Below are 18,354 nucleotides of genomic sequence, written 5' to 3'. Positions count from 1 at the left end.
TTTTCCTCTTCCTTCCCATCCACCTCCTCCCCTCCCCCTCCCTCCCACTTTCCCCTCTTCCTTCTCTTCTTCCCTTATTCCCCTCTTCCTTCTCTCCCTCCCTTATTCCTCTCCTCCTTCTCTTCTTCCCTTATTCCTCTCTTCCTTCTCTTCCCCCCTTTGGTATTTTATAATCTCGTATGCAGAAGGATTTGTAAAAGACAAAAAAAGAAAAACAGATTTTGTGCACATCATTTATTCTGGAAAAGTTATCTGTATGACCAAAAGAAAAAAAGGGAAGACAGGTTTTGTACTATCAAATATATATATAAAAGTCATATGACATCTACTTTGCGAATATAAAGTGCATATAAAAATCTTTTTTTGCATTACCAAAAATTTGTCACAAGCTTTGTAAAAACTACTTAAAGCTACCGAAGTCTTGCTGCCAGAACCCAGATCTGGACACTGGCAAATGTAAATAAAAATTAAATTAAGTTAGCTGTATTTACATGACTGCTATACTGTTAGATTCTCATATACAGATCATATAAAATACGTTCACCAGCTCTCCGAACAGCCTTCTGGAATCTATGTGCGTTTGTGTGCGTGTGTGTGTGCGTGTCTACATCACAGTGCCTGGATGGGTAGGTGTGTATGTGTACGGGATCTGTGTTTCTCTCTTCGTGTATTTGTATTCATGTAAGTACATGTGTTCATAAACTCTCGTGTATCTATGTACGGTTATGTCTTCATGTATGTACATGTATGTATTCACGTTCATATGGTTATCTGCATACATAAGTGTTTTCACCGTCCATTCATGTCCGTATGTTTGATCCACATACGCGTATACGTTCACATAAACGCATACACGTACACATGTCTCCAAGCGTTCAAACCCACGTACGCACAGACACCCATGCGTGTATGCGAGTCTTCAAACCCTCACGTCAAACCCACACAGACACGACCACGTCCATGTGCGTCTCCCGCGAGCGCCTATCCCCGACCCACATACGCACATGCATCTCTCGTGCGCACACGCATCTGGTATTCCGGGTATTTAGTCCTCGCAGTTCTCCTCGGGATAGCAGACGCAGATGTCCAGCTCCGACAGGTAGATCTCGCCCTCGGGACACCTTGGTCGCTTCTCCTTGCCGACTGCGATCACGACGGGGCGCTCCTCCTCCTTCTCGAGGGGCTTGTTGGGCTTGTTGGGCTTGTTTGGCTTGGGCTTGTTGGGCTTGTTAGGCTTGTTGGGCTTGTTGGGCTTGCCAGACTCAGGGGGGGTGACGGGGATGACGGGCAGGCACCTGTTGGGGTCGGGAGAGGGGGCGGTGAGAACGGGAATGCGATTCGAATTATGGAAATACTATCATTAATATCATCGGTAACATTATCACCAATACTCTCAAAGCTCCATGCGAAGTGCTTGTTTTTTTTTATGCTACTAATAACTGTAACGATGATAACTCCAAACAAGGCAAACTATCCAAACACCCACTTACGCATCAACTTAAACAATCCAAACACCACTCGCGAATCAATTTAAACAATCCAAACAACCACTTGCGCATCAACTTAAACAATCCGAACAACAACTCACGCATCAATTTCGGGATTGTACACTTCGTTGTCCTTGCATTCGGAGGGACTCGTGTAAATGCCCTGTCCGGGGTTCTCGAGCTCCGTGGGCTGCAGGGGCTTCACGACGACCACCTGGGCGCCGTCGTTCAGGGCAGAGGACTCCAGGTCGTCGATCTCGATGACCTCGATGGCCTCGCCTCCTCTGCGGGTGTTCACGGCTTCGATGATCTCGACGTTACGAGGGCACCTGCGGGGGGGAGAGGAGGAGAGAGAGGGGCGGTTAGGTGAGTGGGTTTTGCAGATGAAATGTCCTATTTTCTGTTTTATCTGTTCGTTTATTCAGTTATTTGGTTTTTGTTTTGTGTGGCGGGGTGTGGGGAGGTGAGTCAGTTATTTGTTTTTTGTTTGGTTTGTTGTTTGTGTGGCAGGGTGTGCGGAGGTGAGGTTAAGTTTTCTATTTTTGTCTTGACCGGTTTTATTCTGTTTATTGGTTCTTGTGTTTTCGTATGTTTGTTTACTTGCCTGTTGCCATGGATATCTTTTGTCTTCTAACTTGCAATAAAAAGGCAGTAACAGTAAAAGGAAAATATATGTAATATATTAATCAGAAAAAGCTAATCATAAACAAGAAAATATATCAACATCGCGGAAAACATAAACGGAACAACCTCAACCCGAACACGAAAGAAAAACAAAAAGAAAAACAAAATCGAATCGCACACGCAGCGAATCGAGTCGCTGATCCCTACCCAATGCCGCATCCAAGTCCCTTCCCAAACCACTCAAGCATTCTAGAACAGTCCCCAAGCACATTCTCCCAGTCCTCTTAATTGCAAGAGCTAGGAGCATGTAATTATCATCCATTAGCACATCCCTTTGATGCGAGGCGACTTATAATTAAGGAAAAGGCAGGGTGGCGGTCGGGAGCGTCCTAGATCCATCTGGCCAAGGACGGATGAGCAACTGGCCAAGGGAGAGACCGCAAGATGTTTATGAACTCGCTGAGCAGGAAGACCGCAATACAAGTGACACGTGATCAGGATTTGAATCCAATCGGGTTTGCGGCGGAACGCGTGTTCTTTACACAACCCGATCGTCTTTTGTTTTCGGGAGAGGGAAGAAGGTTTGGAATAGGTTTCCGAGCTCGAGATATCCATTCGCTTATACTTTTTCGTCTACTTGACAGCAAACAACACAAAAAAAGGAATGAAAACGAGGCAACATCGTGAGGGTTGAGTTAAAAGACAATCATCAAAATATGTCATGGCCTGTTGAGCACATCTAAAGCATGACAATTAGTGCTTGAAAAGAATGAGGGCTAGTTACGAGTGGCGTGGCGTCGGTGGCACTGGTAGGAGGGGAGGAGAGGGGAAAGAGAGAGAAAAAAAAAAGAAATAAAGAGAACAGACTGACAGGGTAGAGAGAGAAAGAGAGAGAGAGAGGGGAAGGATATATACATATATAGAGGGGACAGAAACAGAGAAACAGGCAGACAGACAGACAGAAACAGAGAAACAGGCAGACAGACAGAAGCAGAGAAACAGGCAGACAGACAGACAGAAACAGAGAAACAGGCAGACAGACAGACAGAAACAGAGAAAAAAAAATCTAACAAAGAAAAAATCATACACCCCACACCTACACCCTCGCATAAACGCCAAAGAAAACACCCCGACACCTTAGCAACAGACAAACAACAACAATCACTCGCACTGAGGGAAAGACCCAAGGATAACCTGACTGAATAGGTTGTAAAAATCCTACAACGAATATTTTCAAGTTAGGATACCGGTGTTTTCAAGTTAGGATACCGGTGTGAAGGAAGGAATCTTGTATCCATTATCCCGTGGACGTAAGTGGTTACACACCTTATACAGAATGGGGAATGGAGAAGGTAGGAGGGAGGAAGGTGTGCGGGGGTGGGGGTGTGTGTGGGAGGGTGAGGGGTGGAAGGATGAGGGGTGGGAGTGTTGGTGGAAGGGTGAAGGGGTGAGAGGGTGAAGGGGTGAGGGGGTGAGGAGTGGGAGGGGGAGGGGGTGAAGGATGGGAGTGTTGGTGGAAGAGTGAGGGGTGGGGAGGAGGGGAGAGGGTGAGGGGTTGAGGGGGTGAGGGGGGTGAAGGGAGGGAGTGTTGGTTGTAGGGTGAAGGGGGTGAGGGGGTGAGGGGCGGGAGTGTTGGTGGAAGGGTGAGGATAGTGTGGGAGAGGGATTTGGTGGGGATGAGTGTGTGTGTGTGTGTGTGTGTGTGTGTGTGTGTGTGTGTGTGTGTGTGTGTGTGTGTGTGTGTGTGTGTGTGTGTGTGTGTGTGTGTTTGAATATTAGTATGTACCAATCTGCTCCTGGATATGAATTCCTCTCCACACACCGTCTATCCTTACACATACGCACACACATACAACAAAACATACATCAACATACCAATTATATCAAATATATCGGATACCAAAACGTCTATCTCTCTCTCTTTCTCCCTGAAGTACAACCACCCAACCCAAGTCAACCTAAGTCAACCTAAGTCAACCCAAGTCAACCCAAGTCAACCCAAGTCAACCTAAGTCAACCCAAGTCAACTTAAGTCAACCCAAGTCAACCTAAGTCAACCCAAGTCAACCCAAGTCAACCCAAATCAACCTAAGTCAACCCAAGTCAACCCAAGTCAACCCAAGTCAAGCTAAGTCAACCCAAAGTCAACCCAAAGTCAACATCATCCAACTTGACTTAAAAAAAAACTTACTTGTACGTGATCTTTGAGGTAGCTTTGTCCACATAGGGTACAGGGAAGGGGCACTCAAGAAAGGTTGTCAGTGGTGACGATCTCCCTGTAAAAAGACGAAAAAAACGTTAATATACCATAAATACACACAAAAAACACATAAAATTCAACTGTAAACGTAGTGGAATAAACACAAATACACAAAAATACAAGTCTATAAACAAAAAACAAGAACAAAAATCTATTGTAATCGTAGGAAAATGAACTCAAATACACACAGAAAAACGAAACATTGTATAGACGAAAAAAACAAAACAAAAATCTATTATAAACGTAGGTAATAAACACACGAAAAAATAGAAAGAGATATGAACCCATAAGCAGGTATCATTTCACCATAGCTAGTTTAGGGTGTGGGAAGGTGAGGGGGGGGGGTGGATTATCGAGATTAAATTACTCTAAAGTACAGAGGATTTAATGCGATACGTGATAGCGATAAAGAGACTGGTATTACAACTCTTTTGTTTAGGTTTATCGAAATGTCTTTGTAAATAGTCGATTTTACAAGGGCTTCTGGTTTATATATATTTTTCTCAACATACATCGTTAGTTGTAATAAGTTAACTAATAGATAGGGAGAGGGAGAGAGAGAGAGAGAGAGAGAGAGAGAGAGAGAGAGAGAGAGAGAGAGAGAGAGAGAGAGAGAGAGAGAGAGAGAGAGAGAGGGAGACAGAGAGAGAGAGAGAGAGAGAGAGAGAGAGAAATTAATAATATAAATCATATTAAGACAAAAAAACTATTGTATAAATGCCAAAACAGATAGACCGCTAAAATAGAAAAAAAAGTTGGTAGACAAACAGACTGCGAGATAAAGACACATTGAAGATACGCATTTAAAGAAACAAATAAATAAACATAACCAGATATAAACTTCAAAAACCCAATCAACAGCGATTCACTAGGAAAATAAAACTTTTAATGTTGCTAACCGAGAGATACCGAAGCCACGAACAGAGTATCCGAACACGAGAAATGTTCGGTTTTGGCAAGTGCATGATGGGAGTTTATGGGAAGAGGTTAAGATTTTTTTTTCGTTTTTTTTTTCTCTCTCTCTTTTTTAAGGGAAGGAAGAGGAAAGGTTTATAGTCAATTACTTTTTTTAGGCGATTCCTAATGGCTGAGAGTTTTGATTAAATGATTAATGACTTTAATGCGAGAGGAAGATAGATTAATGTAAAAAAAAATAATCATATTGGTGATGGGTTTTGATAACATTTCCTTTTTCTATCCCTCTTACTCATTCTCCCTCTCTCTCTTCCTCATTTTCCCTCTCTCCCTCTTCCTCATTCCCCTCTCCCACTCCTCCTTTCCTTCCCTCTCTCTTTATTATCTCTCCAAGCCACGTGGTCCTATGTAGCGGTGACAGCTAAGCGGAGAAGCGTAGCGGAGAGCGCTAAACTTCAAAGTACGAGCTGAAAGTAGCGTCGTCTCGGCCACGTGGTACTCATTTCGGAACACACAAGAGGGGAGTGTCGATCTGTTTTGGCACTCTTTGGCACGCGGTATCTCCTTTGGCACTTATTGGCACTTGAAGCTCTTTGAATTCTCGAAGGATTGGGTGACCTATTTTTTTCATTATTTTTGTCTTTCCTTTTTTTTTAGATTTATTTTTTCTCTTTTTTTTTGTTGATCTAAATACATTTGTGAGGAAGGGAGACGCACTTTGAAAATAGTTTGCTAATTATAGCCTTATTCTTTATTTTATTTTTTTTCTGTGTCCATCTTTTTCTCTCTCCCTCCCTCTCTCCCCTTCCTACCCACTCTACATACTACTAATTATAAGCTTATTCTTTCTTTCTATCTTTTTTCTGTATCTATATCTTTCCCTCTCACTGTCTCCCTCTCCCTCCCTCCCTCCTCTCCCCTTCCCCCTCCCACCCTCTCTCTCTCCCTCTCCTCCCACCCTTACATTTCCCCCTAAATCACGGGTAGTTTTTCATAAACCACGCATGAATAGACCAGGAAGGTTATCTTGAGTGATTTGTCCGTCGCAGGTAACGGAAAATCGCCATAACTTTCGCAAATTAAAGTCCAGCGGTCTTGCGCCGGTAGTCAAGCATAATGGGGTCAAGCGACATCTGGCAACTCATGCCCAGAGCAGAAGCGAAAGTGTTTTTTTCTCGTTGAGTCTTGTTTATTTGTTTGTTTGTTTGTTTTCCCTTGCGGTGTTGTTTGTGGTAATTTAGCCTCTACTGGTCTCGTAATCGATCCTTCCTTTTGAACTCGGATTATCCCTCTTGAGGCTGATTATGTTTGTTTGTTTTTGTTTTTCTATACTCTTGTCCTTCGTTTCTCTTTCTTTGAATGAGAGGGAGGGAGGAAGGGAGGAAGGAAGGAAGGAAGGAAGGAAGGGAGAGGGGGAGAGGGGGAGAGAGGGAGAGAGGGAGAGAGGGAGAGAGAGAGAGAGGGAGAGAGAGAGAAAGAGAAAGAGAAAGAGAATGAGAAAGGAAGAGAAAGAGAACGAGAAAGAGAAAGAAAGAGAAAGAGAAAGAAAAAGAGAAAGAGAACAAGAAAGAGAAAAAGAGAGAGAAAGAGAATATAAATATATGCATATACACATGTATGTATTCATCACTAAATACCCGACTGCTTCTACGACAGATCGTAAACACATCTACAAGTTTTTTTTTTCTTTTTTTTCAAAGGAAGCCTCAGATTGCGGTGACACAACAGTTGACAGTTTTTAGTGCCATGGTCAAAAGGGGGGGGGGAGGGGGGGCGGAGAAGGTGTAAGAAGCGACCCTCCTTATAAAGAACAAGGTCTTTAAGCGACCAAGATTGTTTTTAATTGTTTTTTTTATAATTAAACTATTATCTTACTATCTATCTTGTATATCTATCATGTGTATTTGTCTGCTTCTCTGTGCATACATGAGAATGTGCGTTTACATGCGTATGTGTAGTTGTGCGTATGTGTAGTTGTACATATATGTATGTGCGTATGTGTAGTTGTACATATACGTATGTGCATATGTGTAGTTGTACATGTACGTATGTGCGTATGTGTAGTTGTACATGTTCGTATGTGCGTATGTGTAGCTGTACATGTACGTATGTGCGTATGTGTAGTTGTACATGTACGTATGTGCGTATGTGTCAACCTGTGGCATATGGTCTGCGAAGAATGCCAAGTGAATGGGGGAAGGGGGGGGAAGGGTAGGGGGGGAGGGGGGAGGGGGGTTACCTTCTTGGCTTGCAAAGGCTCCGGAATGTTAAGATAAGAAAAGGGGAGAAGAGGAGAGAAGAGAGGAAGAGGGGAGATGGGAGAAAAGGGGAAAGGAGAGGAGGGGAGGAGAGGAGACGGGAGGAGAAGAGGGGAAGAGGGGAGAAGAGAGGAGATGGGAGAAGAGGGGAGAAAAGGGGAAAGGAGAAGAGGGGAGGAGAGCAGATTGGAGATGAGGTGAGAAGAGAAGAGATGGCAGAAGAGGGGAGGAGAGGGAAAAGGAGAAGAGAGAAGAGAATAGGGAAGAAGGGGAAAGGAGAACAGGGGAGGAGAGGAGAGAGGAGAAATGGGAAGCAGAGAAGGTAGGAAAGGAAAGAGGGTAAAGGTAAGGAAATGAGCGAAGGAACGAGAAAGGTGGAGAAAAAAAGGAAGGAATGAAGAGGAGGAGTGAGTGGAGGGTGGGAGAGGGGAGACAGGAGGGGGTGGAGAGAGGGACGGAAGGGAGAGAGAAAAGAAAGGACAGGGGAAGCAAGACGGAAGAAGGGATAGAAAGAGAGAAGGAAAGAAGGAGAGAGGGAGGGCGTGAATATCGACATAGGGAGTGAAAAAAGGGGAGGGAGGGAGGGTGTGGAGGGAAAGATACAATAAGGAAGTGGACCATATTGTATTTATGGTGTGTTGACATCTCCTGCCACTGTCCCCAATTTCTTTTTTTATTTTGTGGCTCTGTTCCATACATGTAGTTGTATGATGACGTCACTACCTAATACCGGATTAAATTTATTAGAGTTATGATTGTGTCTTTTTCCGATCGGATTACATTTATTGGAGTTATGATTGTGACTTTTATCGAATGGTTTTATGGCAGAGACCTAAATTCACGCAGTTGTAAGTGAAGTGAAAGTACTTTACTGACACCTAGCGGAGAAATGAACCTTGTCCTGCCTTCAAACGTTCACTTTTAAGACTACTAACTATGGACTGAATGCAGTAAGTCCTTTAGCAGTACTCAGACATGCAGAATCACACGCAAAAAAAATCATTCATTGCACGTATAGGTTACTGCAATGTGCCACCGTTGCACGTGCGTTGGTAACCAGCAGCAGCAACATCGTGGCCTTCCTCGCCCGTTGCAACGTATCAATACTAGATCAGCATTGATTTCTTTTTTAAATTATGAAACGATTTGACGCGCGTGTGAAATTCGATAGGACGATCCGCGTCTCGGACACCGCGACCTAGTTTTTTTTTTTTTTAGCTTTTCGGATCTATTTCAAATGCGTCTGTGAGATGGGATCTGCGCATGCGTGGTGTGTGTGTGTGTGTGAGAGAGAGAGGGAGGGAGAGAGAGAGAGAGAGAGAGAGAGAGAGAGAGAGAGAGAGAGAGAGAGAGAGAGAGAGAGAGAGAGAGAGAGAGAGAGAGAGAGAAGAAGAAGAAGAAGAAAAAGAAGAAACAGAAAAAGAAGAAAGATGGGCGACCAGTAAGGAGACCCAGGTTAATATCCATAATTGTTATATAATCATTAGGGTTACTCCGTTACCTGTCTCCTCTGACAAGTCATTATATCATTATGTCATCTGCTATACGCCGGCGACTTATAAATGACTATCTAATTGTACGCTGAACCGCACCAATAAACTTCAAAGGTTAAACATTTCAACGTAAAATATGCCGGCCGATAACCGTACGACACAGACAATGTCAAAGTAATATTTTTCAGCCTATTTTTTTCATTTTCTTCAAAGGTCATTAACATCATTTATCATTGAAGGTCGTTGCTGGCAAAACTTGAGGGCGGAGCTATTTGCGAACAACTTCACACGCTTCTCGTTGCTCATTTGTTTACATCGGAATCTAAACGTGCGCATTTTGGCGGGAAACTAGTAATCATTAAAATAGTGACCATTAGTATATAATAAATAAACAATAATGATGATGATAGTGATGATAAGAAGAATAAGAATAAGAAAAATACAAGATTCCTAAGAAGAATAGATAATAATCAATCGAACAATTCCATAACTCACGGATACGAACAGTTACGTGGCCGTGACTAACCTCATGAACAATAATCAAACGCACGATCCTCTATGTAAAAAAAGGGAGGGAATCTATAAAACATTTAACATTATGGAGAAGGTTAGCACGATAATTCTGATGTTTTCGTCACGAGGTAAACACAAAACACGTTGCGTGAACTGCTCATACAGCGACAACGTGCCTAAAGAGACCTTGGGGAGACTGGGGGTGGGGGGAGGAGGGACGGGAGAAGATTAATATAATAAGCGAAGAGAGGGTATAGAGAGAGGGGGGAATTAATTTGATGAGGGGAGGATTCTTGGTAGGGTTGGTGAAGGGGGAGGAGCTAGAGGGTGAGAAGGAGGGAGGGAGAGGGAGGAATACGGGGAAGGAGAGACAAAGAATGTGAGAGAAAGAAAGACAAAGAAGACAAGATAAAGATAAACAGCCATTGAGACAAATGGAGAAACAAAATTTACATCGCTACAACTTCAGATAAGGGCAGACTATAAATTATGAAGATATGAAGACGAAGAAAGATATTTATGATAAATTATACGCCCTATACCCATTTTCTATGCGAATTTTGCCCGAGGGGTGACAAGCCTAATTATTTATATACTCTAGGATTTATTTTTATTCTGACATTTTGTTCGTAATAAATAATAAAGTGAGAGAAGAAGTAGGTGAAATATGGTGTGAAGAAAAATAAGGGGTAAAGAGAGAAGAGAAAAGAGAAGAGACAGACAACTGGATAATATTACTCAAGATTCAGATCATACACTGTCTCTCCGCAAATGGAGCTATCGAAGGCCATATCAATAGGGCATATTCTGTCTATATTTCTGTCTCTTTGTCTCTATGTCCGTTTCACTCACTCAATCGAATATTCGCTCTGCCTCTGTCTGTCTTTCTCTCTCTCTCTCTCTCTCTCTCTCTCTCTCACACACACACACACACACACATACACACACGTATACAAACGTACACACACACGCATACACACACACGCACACTCGAGCATCTTGCACTCGCGGCACACAGCAAAAAGACCCAGAATGTGCCAAAGAAAAAAGGAGGGATGGAGTGTGAGCATTTGATACGAGACAAGGTCTTCCTCAGCTCATTGAAGTCAATTACCATTTTCAGTCTTGGCTTCATTTTCTTATTCGTTTGTCTGTCTGTCTCTCTCTCTCTCTCTCTCTCTCTCTCTCTCTCTCTCTCTCTCTCTCTCTCTCTCTCTCTCTCTCTCTCTCTCTCTCTCTCTCTCTCTCTCTCAAACCGGGGAAAAAGTAAATGATGCGCAATTATCATAATTTGATGGTAATAAAACCAGAGAGGGGACAAGTGGAAGGGAGAGTGGGAAGGGAGGGGAGAGGGAATGGATGGATATGAGAGGAAGTAGAGATGGGAGAGGTAAGAAAAAGAGGGAAAAGAGGGAAAATAGAAGTATGTAGATAGGGAAATATAGATCAAGACACATAAATAAAAATAGGGAAGCAGAGAGAGAGAGAGAGAGAGAGAGAGAGAGAGAGAGAGAGAGAGAAAGAAAGAGACACAGAGTGAGAGAGAAAGAGGCAGAGACAAAGAGAGAGACAGAGAAAGGGAAAGACAAAGAAAAAACAACAGCGACGGACAGAGAACGCAAAGAGATACGTGTTCACCTTTCCCACCTCCCAGAATGAATAATTGTATATAACCGTGCCTTCCTTTGCTCAACCGGACCAACCTCCCCCGTCCAATGAGCTAAGACGAATGGCAACAAATGAAATAACTTATATGGTCTGCGGGGCTAAGGGGCGAGGCGAAGGGAGCGTATGTGTAAATAACGGTTGATTGTTTACAGATATATAAACAGGATAAATGATATATAAAATTTTAAGCATTTTACAAGCGTGATGATGCATTGACTTAAGAGAAAAAGGTTTTAGATGAATGGCAACAAATGAAATAACTTATATGGTCTGCGGGGTTATGGGGCGAGGCAGAGGGAGCGTATGTATAAAGATCGGTTGATTGTTTACATATATATATAAACAGGATAAATGATATATAAAATTTTAAGCATTTTACAAGCGTGATGAAGTAAATTAAAACACGCTGGTTTTGAGTGTTTTTTAGCATCCCAGAGGCTCGGCGTTGGTAACAAGACTCTTTGGCAGGAGACAAGGATGCTAGAAGGACTTTTGGGACAACCTCGGCGGCCCTGGGAGCACCGTGGCGAAGAAGTCCTCAGAAAGATTGTGAAATTCGTGGAGGAAGTTACTCCCCAAAAATGGCGGTTCGCTCTAGCCAATTTCCATTTTTTTTTCTTAATTTTTATGTAATATATCCTTGGTTCTGTCTTTCGTAAGCGGGTGGATGTGTTTTGTTTTATAGAAGGAGAATAATTGGGATGAAATTTGTTCTTTTTCGTTAGTTTAACTGTGGGAAAATCGTGTAAGTGTACCTAATGACCATACGCACATGTATACTCAAATACACGCTCACACACACTCTAACACACTCAAACATACATCCAAACACAAACATACATCCAAACACACACACACACAAACACACTCAAACATACATCCAAACACACACTCACCTAAACATCCACCCAAACACACTCAAACACACACAAACATCCAAACATCCACACACACACATTCCCCTAAATACTCACTCACCTTCTCACCCAGTCGCTCCCTCACTCACTCACTCTCCCACAGACTCGCACAGGGTCAAATGTCGACTGTCGAACGGCTGTCGACACTCCACCTGTCCCAACCACAGAGGCCTCGACAGTTGACCCACGTCCTGTTGCGTGTCAGTTGCAAAACAGGGATGCAACAGGGTATCACTTTTGAGGGACTTTTGAGGGACTTTTAAGGGACTTTTGAGGATATAAGGTCGTACGAAACCATTCTTTTACAACGGAAGTATTTAGCCTAAGATTAAGATAATGATCAGTTACTCCTTAATTCCTATCTTTATCGGGGTATCATCGTCTCTGTATATCATTTCTTTATCGTGGTATCGTCTTTGTATATCTTTCTCTATCCTGGTATCTTTGTATCTTTTGGTATTTTTTTTCTTAATTATACTAAGTGACTCTCGAGTTTTTTTTTCGACAAAATCGTGACAACCTTAATAGACTCCAATAAACGGATAAAAAATCGTTTATTATCTACTTCCGTTAATTTTTTCCGGTATAATTATCATGATTGATGAGAGTTGCGGCAAAAATCTATAACTACAGGGTATAATTTACAATTTCTCGGATAAAATGACTGAAAATCCGGGTGCTGAGTTGTTACTGAATTCATACTATTTTCGACCTTATGACTGATTACTATTACTGTTACCAACGAAATTCCATTTAAATTCTTTTATTGTCTATTTTATTCTTATCAATTATCATTATTATCCTTCGTCTTGTTAATGAATCATCACCAATATTTTTGTTCATCTGTTTACTACTTCATCATTAAATATCATATTCCTACTTCCACTTCCTCATCCACCCTCATCCTATCCTCCTTATCCTTATCACCCTCATCCTACCATCCTTATTACCCTCATTCTTAGCCTCGTTATCCCTATCCTCCTTATCTTATCCCCCTTATCCTTAGCCTCGTTACCCATGTCCTTATACTCATTAAATTCTCATCCTCTATCCTCCTTACCATCATCACACTTATCCTTAACCTTATTATCACTATCCTTATCACTCTCATCCTTAACTCTTTATCCCTATCCTTATCTCTCATCCTTAAACCTTTATCCCTATCCTTCTCACTCTCATCCTTAAACCTTTATCCCTATCCTCTTCATCATCATTATCCTTAACTCATTATCCCTATCCTTATCACTCTCATCCTTAACTCTTTATCCCTATCCTTATCACTCTCACCCTTAAATCTTTATCCCTATCCCCTTTATCATCATTATCCTTAACTCATTATCCCTATCCTTATCTCTCTCATCCTTAACTCTTTATCCCTATCCTCTTTATCATCCTTATCCTTAACTCATTATCCCTATCCTTATCACTCTCATCCTCTTTATCCCTCTTTATCATCATTATCCCTTCTTCCTCTCACCTAACAATGAAGATGTGAGTTCCACGAACGACCTCCAAAGCTGTTCAGATTAACGGGTGGAAGAACGTCTCTCTGGCACGAAGGCAAATCTCTTTCTTGTGTCTTTTTTGCGTGTCTGTGTCTCTCTCTCTCTCTCTCGCTCTATCGGTGTGTGTGTGTACGTGTGAGTGTGAGTGGGGGTGTGTACGTGTGAATGGGTGGGTATACGTGTGAGTGTGGGTGAGTGCATGTACGTGTGCGTGTGTGTGCATTTCCTGTGGGATGGCGTCCTTGCATGCTCACCCAACGTGGAAATACTTTAAGGTGTTTCTTGTGTCGGGGGTTCTGGAGAATCCTTGTGTGTGTGTGTGTGTGTATGAGACTAAAGGAAATACATGCACTTGTACCCAAATCACAAGGACCTTTTGAAGGTATCCCGGCCTATCTCCCTCTTATCATCCCTTACTGAACCCCTTTGTTGATAACATAACTGACTGATGACCTTGTTTTGTTAATGCACCTTCTATCTACATTTTATCTACGGCAAATGCAACGGCCTTTTCTTCTACGAACTTGAACAAAGGGACGTTTAGAGTGCGCTCAGGTGTGCGATAAAGATGGAAAGAGGGAGATAAGAACGAGCATAAAATCGTAATTAAGGAAACGGGGAAGAAAGAAGAAGAGGAAGAGAACAGAGAGAGGGTTCTATCGTAAGAGAAGAAGGAATGGAGAGAGGAAAGAAGGATAAAACTTCTATCGTAAGAGAAGAAGGGAGGGAGAGAGGAAAAGAAGGATAAAAGTAGGATAAAACCCACTTGTCATGGGATCGCCACCGGGTGAAATACCCAGACACGAAGTAACACAAAAGAAATTATCCGAGTTACGAAATAAACAGCGCTTGGTCTATTGCAACGAACGGCGATAAAAAAGAGAGAGAGAAAAATGCACTTGAACGAATGAAAAGAAACAAAAAAACACCGGAAAACTGACTGATCTTCCCGCCAGTAACCTGCCTAAGCTTCTAACCTTCAACGAGAAACAGGTATTTCAGAAGACACCAAGGTTGGGCTCCATGAGGAAGACTTAATATTCTTAGAAACCATATATGTGGTCTTTGAAGTATTAATATAACTTCAGATAATGGTGTCTGGACTAGTAAGTATTAGCGTTTATCTAGGTAATTACACGATTGGAAAGGAAGTGTAGAAGATTTTGGTGCAAATATATGTATATCTAATGTGCAAAATCTAAAAAAAAAATGAAACTAACATTTATCTCCTTAATGTAAACTAACTAAAGTTTTTGAACGAACGCCTTTGGAAAAACCCACAGAAAAAAAAAACATATAATAGGTTGGAGACGGGAGCTCCATAACTTAAATGAAATGAGACAGCTAATTTTAAAACCTGTTCGTGTGGATGCTTGAACAAAACATTTCTTACCTGAATAAGTGAGAAACAGCACTGGGATAGCGCTGACGTAGGCGAGGCAGGAGAGCAATACCACAGCAGTCTGCATGGTGATTCTTTTCGACGAGACGGAGGGAAAAAATACGATAACAAACACAAAAAGTGACTTGGGGTGAGATCTATGTGACCAGAGGAACGAGTCTCCTTAGGACGTCGATATGCTGGCGGTGCTGGTCGAGCTACGACTGGCTTCCACTGGGTCCTCGCCGCCTATTTATGGGGAGAACCACCTCGGGGGGGGACCCCTGTCTCTCCCTCCCTTCCCCCCGCTCCTCTCCGTCTCTCCCTCTCCCCACCCCCCCTCCCTTGTTCCTCCCTACCTCTCTCAATCACACCTATCCCCTGTGCCCCCCTCTCTCCATCCCTCCTCCCCCCCCCACTCTCTGTTCATTCTCTCCCTCGCTCCACACCCCGCTCCCAACCCTACCTATCCCCCCTCTCCCTCTCCACCTCTCTCTCCCCCAACCCTACCTATCCCCCCTCTCCCCCTCCACCTCTTCCCCCCCCCTTTCGCTCAGTACTCACACTCCACCCATCCTCACCCCTTTTCACCCCCCCCCCTTCCCCATCCTTCAATGCTTGTTCGGTATGCAGAGGGGCGGGAAACCTGACTCCTTTTTCGTGGTCTATCTGGCATAATAATGTTGTTGTCATTATGCTAATGAAGGTTTTCCACGAGCAAAGTGGAGGGTGGGGGGGAGGGGAGGGGAGGGGAGGGGAAGAAGGGAAGGGTGGGAGGGGGAGGGGAAGAAGGGATACGTAGGGGGTGGGGTGGGGGAGGGGAAGAAGGGATACGTGGGGGTGGGGGGGTGGGGGATGGGCTGTTGGTAGGGAGTGGAAGTGGGGGAAGGAGGGAGGGAGGAGGGGATGGGGGGTAGGGGATGGGCCGTTGGTAGGGAGTGGAAGTGGGGGAAGGAGGGAGGGAGGGAGGAGGGGGGGGAGGGGAGGTAAAGCACGTGGCTCTGTATATTGCAAGGTTACTATTCTCTGTACTACAACACAAAACGGCGGGTATTGTTAAGCCCCTTTCTAAATTTTTTGTTGCTAAGATCGTAAACAATTTTTTTTTTCTCTCTCTCTCTCTCTCTCTCTTTTTTTTTTTTTTTTTTTTTTTTTGGCGAAGTCTGGGGCACAGCGTATTATTATCAAAACATTTACATCTGTGCCTACAGGAAATGAGGTAATTGTTTGTCCATAGTAAATATAATTTGGAGAAAAAACGTGTATTTTTGGCAATAGTGAAAGTAGTAGGCCCAGCAAAAGTAGGCCTACAATGGCAACAATTATCATTAGCGTTATTGTTCTTTCCTGATTAGTGCCGTTATTAATGGTATTATTTAAAAGACAGCTGATATTTCCCATGTTTTTTTTCTTTATTATTGTTTTTTGTTATTATTTCATTTTCAACATTGTTTTTTTTTATTATTATTACATTTTCAATATTATTAATTTTTATTATTATTATTTCATTTTCAACATTATTATTTTTTATTATTATTTCATTTTCAACATTGTTATTTTTTTATTATTATTTCATTTTCAATATTATTAATTTTTATTATTATTATTTCATTTTCAACATTATTATTTTTTTATTATTATTTCATTTTCAACATTATTAATTTTCTATTATTATTATTTCATTTTCAACATTATTTATTTTTTATCATTATTTCATTTTCAACATTATTTATCCGTTTTATTATCACTATTTTGTGCATTTCCTATAATTTCCGTCATTATTGTAAATATTATTATAAATGTTATTGGTATCACTATCGATATTGCAATACATTTTAAATACATTTTCATTAATACTTAGTGTTAATATTAATAGTATCAACCTAATTATTGTAATGATTGTTAATTTTTCTTATCATTGGTATAATCATGAGCATAATTACAAATTACATTGTCATTATGGCTATCGTTACCGTCATTGTTGTTATTATCATTATTATCTTTTTATCGTAATTATTATGATTATTATCTTTTTATCGTAATTATTATCATTATTATCTTTTTATCGTAATTATTATCATTATTATCTTTTTATCGTAATTATTATCATTATTATCTTTGTTATCGTTATTGTTATCTTTATCTTCATCGCTTTCGTTATTGATACCATCATCATCATCATTATCACTATCATTACTACTACTATTACTACTAATGTCATTACTACTTCTATTATTACTACTATTATTACTACTATTATTACTACTATTATTACTACTATTATTGCTACTATTATTACTACTATTATTACTGCTACTATTATTTCGGTTATTACTGTCATTACTATTGTTATCATTGTTACTATTATTATCAGTTTTAGTGTTGTTGTTGCTATTACAGAGTTACTAGAATTAGAAATAATGAATGCAATTAATTTTTAATCACTAATCGTTATCATCATTATCATTGTCGGTGTCATTATTATCATAATCATCACAATTATCCCTATTATCAGTATTATTGTCATTGATATCATTTTCATCACTGCTTATAGTAATTTCTTCATCATTATGTCACATTTTTGTTACTGTTGCTTTCAGGTGCCATTCTCATTATTATTATCATTATTATACGTATTATTGTCATCATTATATTATTGGTACTTACCCCATTATCAAATATTCATTATACCCACTATCATTATATATTGTTTATATCGTTATCATTATTTTTTGTCATCATCATATCTATTATCATTAATATTGTCATTATTAATTTTATTGTGTATTACTGTCATTAACATTACTGTGTTGTTTTTTCTTAATTATAACCATTATCATTTCTTCATTATTACCATCTTTGTTACCGTTACCGAATATTTTATATTATTGTTGTAACCATTAATAGTATTTGTTATCATTGTTATTCTTGTTGTTTTTGTCATTTTTATTCGTTATCAGATTATGTACTTTAACAAGGGATCAATCTTATAATAATAGTTTCGGCATATTAGTAAGATTATATTTTCTGTCATTAGTATTATTGTCGTCGTCATTATTACACTTATATTGATATAATATAGTATGTACTTATGTTGTTTTAATATATAATGTACTTTTAGTATTATATTATATTATGTACTTATTATAATATATTATGTACTTTTATTATTTATTATATTATGTAGTTATATTATCATATTATATTATTTACTTATATTATTATATTATATTATGTACTTATATTATTATATTATGTACTTATATTATTATATTATATTATTTACTTATATTATCATCATCATTATTACACTTACATCATCATCATTTCTGT

General features: G+C 40.6%; 1 protein-coding gene across 1 annotated transcript; it reads right to left on the bottom strand.

Moving 5' to 3' along the window:
• Positions 1 to 219: 219 nt before the first annotated feature.
• Positions 220 to 15,248, bottom strand: LOC113825072 (uncharacterized). The gene is made up of 4 exons (XM_027377853.2): positions 15,034 to 15,248; positions 4,303 to 4,387; positions 1,589 to 1,816; positions 220 to 1,295 (listed from the first exon to the last, which is right to left on the bottom strand). Exons 1-4 carry the CDS (start codon positions 15,107 to 15,109, stop codon positions 1,046 to 1,048), a joined length of 639 nt encoding a protein of 212 aa, XP_027233654.1. The 5' UTR covers positions 15,110 to 15,248; the 3' UTR covers positions 220 to 1,045.
• Positions 15,249 to 18,354: the final 3,106 nt, after the last annotated feature.

The sequence above is a fragment of the Penaeus vannamei genome, chromosome 36 (genome assembly GCF_042767895.1).
Source record: "Penaeus vannamei isolate JL-2024 chromosome 36, ASM4276789v1, whole genome shotgun sequence".
Lineage (NCBI taxonomy): Eukaryota > Metazoa > Arthropoda > Malacostraca > Decapoda > Penaeidae > Penaeus > Penaeus vannamei.
This window is presented reverse-complemented; position numbering and strand designations above follow the sequence as displayed.

Excerpts from the sequence above, each read along its gene's own strand:
- LOC113825072 (XM_027377853.2), bottom strand. The coding sequence starts at position 15,109 with ATGCAGACTGCTGTGGTATTGCTCTCCTGCCTCGCCTACGTCAGCGCT. Across the intron at positions 4,388-15,033 it reads GCTGTTTCTCACTTATTCAG|GGAGATCGTCACCACTGACA; the intron begins GTAAGAAATGTT and ends GTCTTTTTACAG. Across the intron at positions 1,296-1,588 it reads TACAATCCCGAAATTGATGC|GTGCCTGCCCGTCATCCCCG; the intron begins GTGAGTTGTTGT and ends CGACCCCAACAG.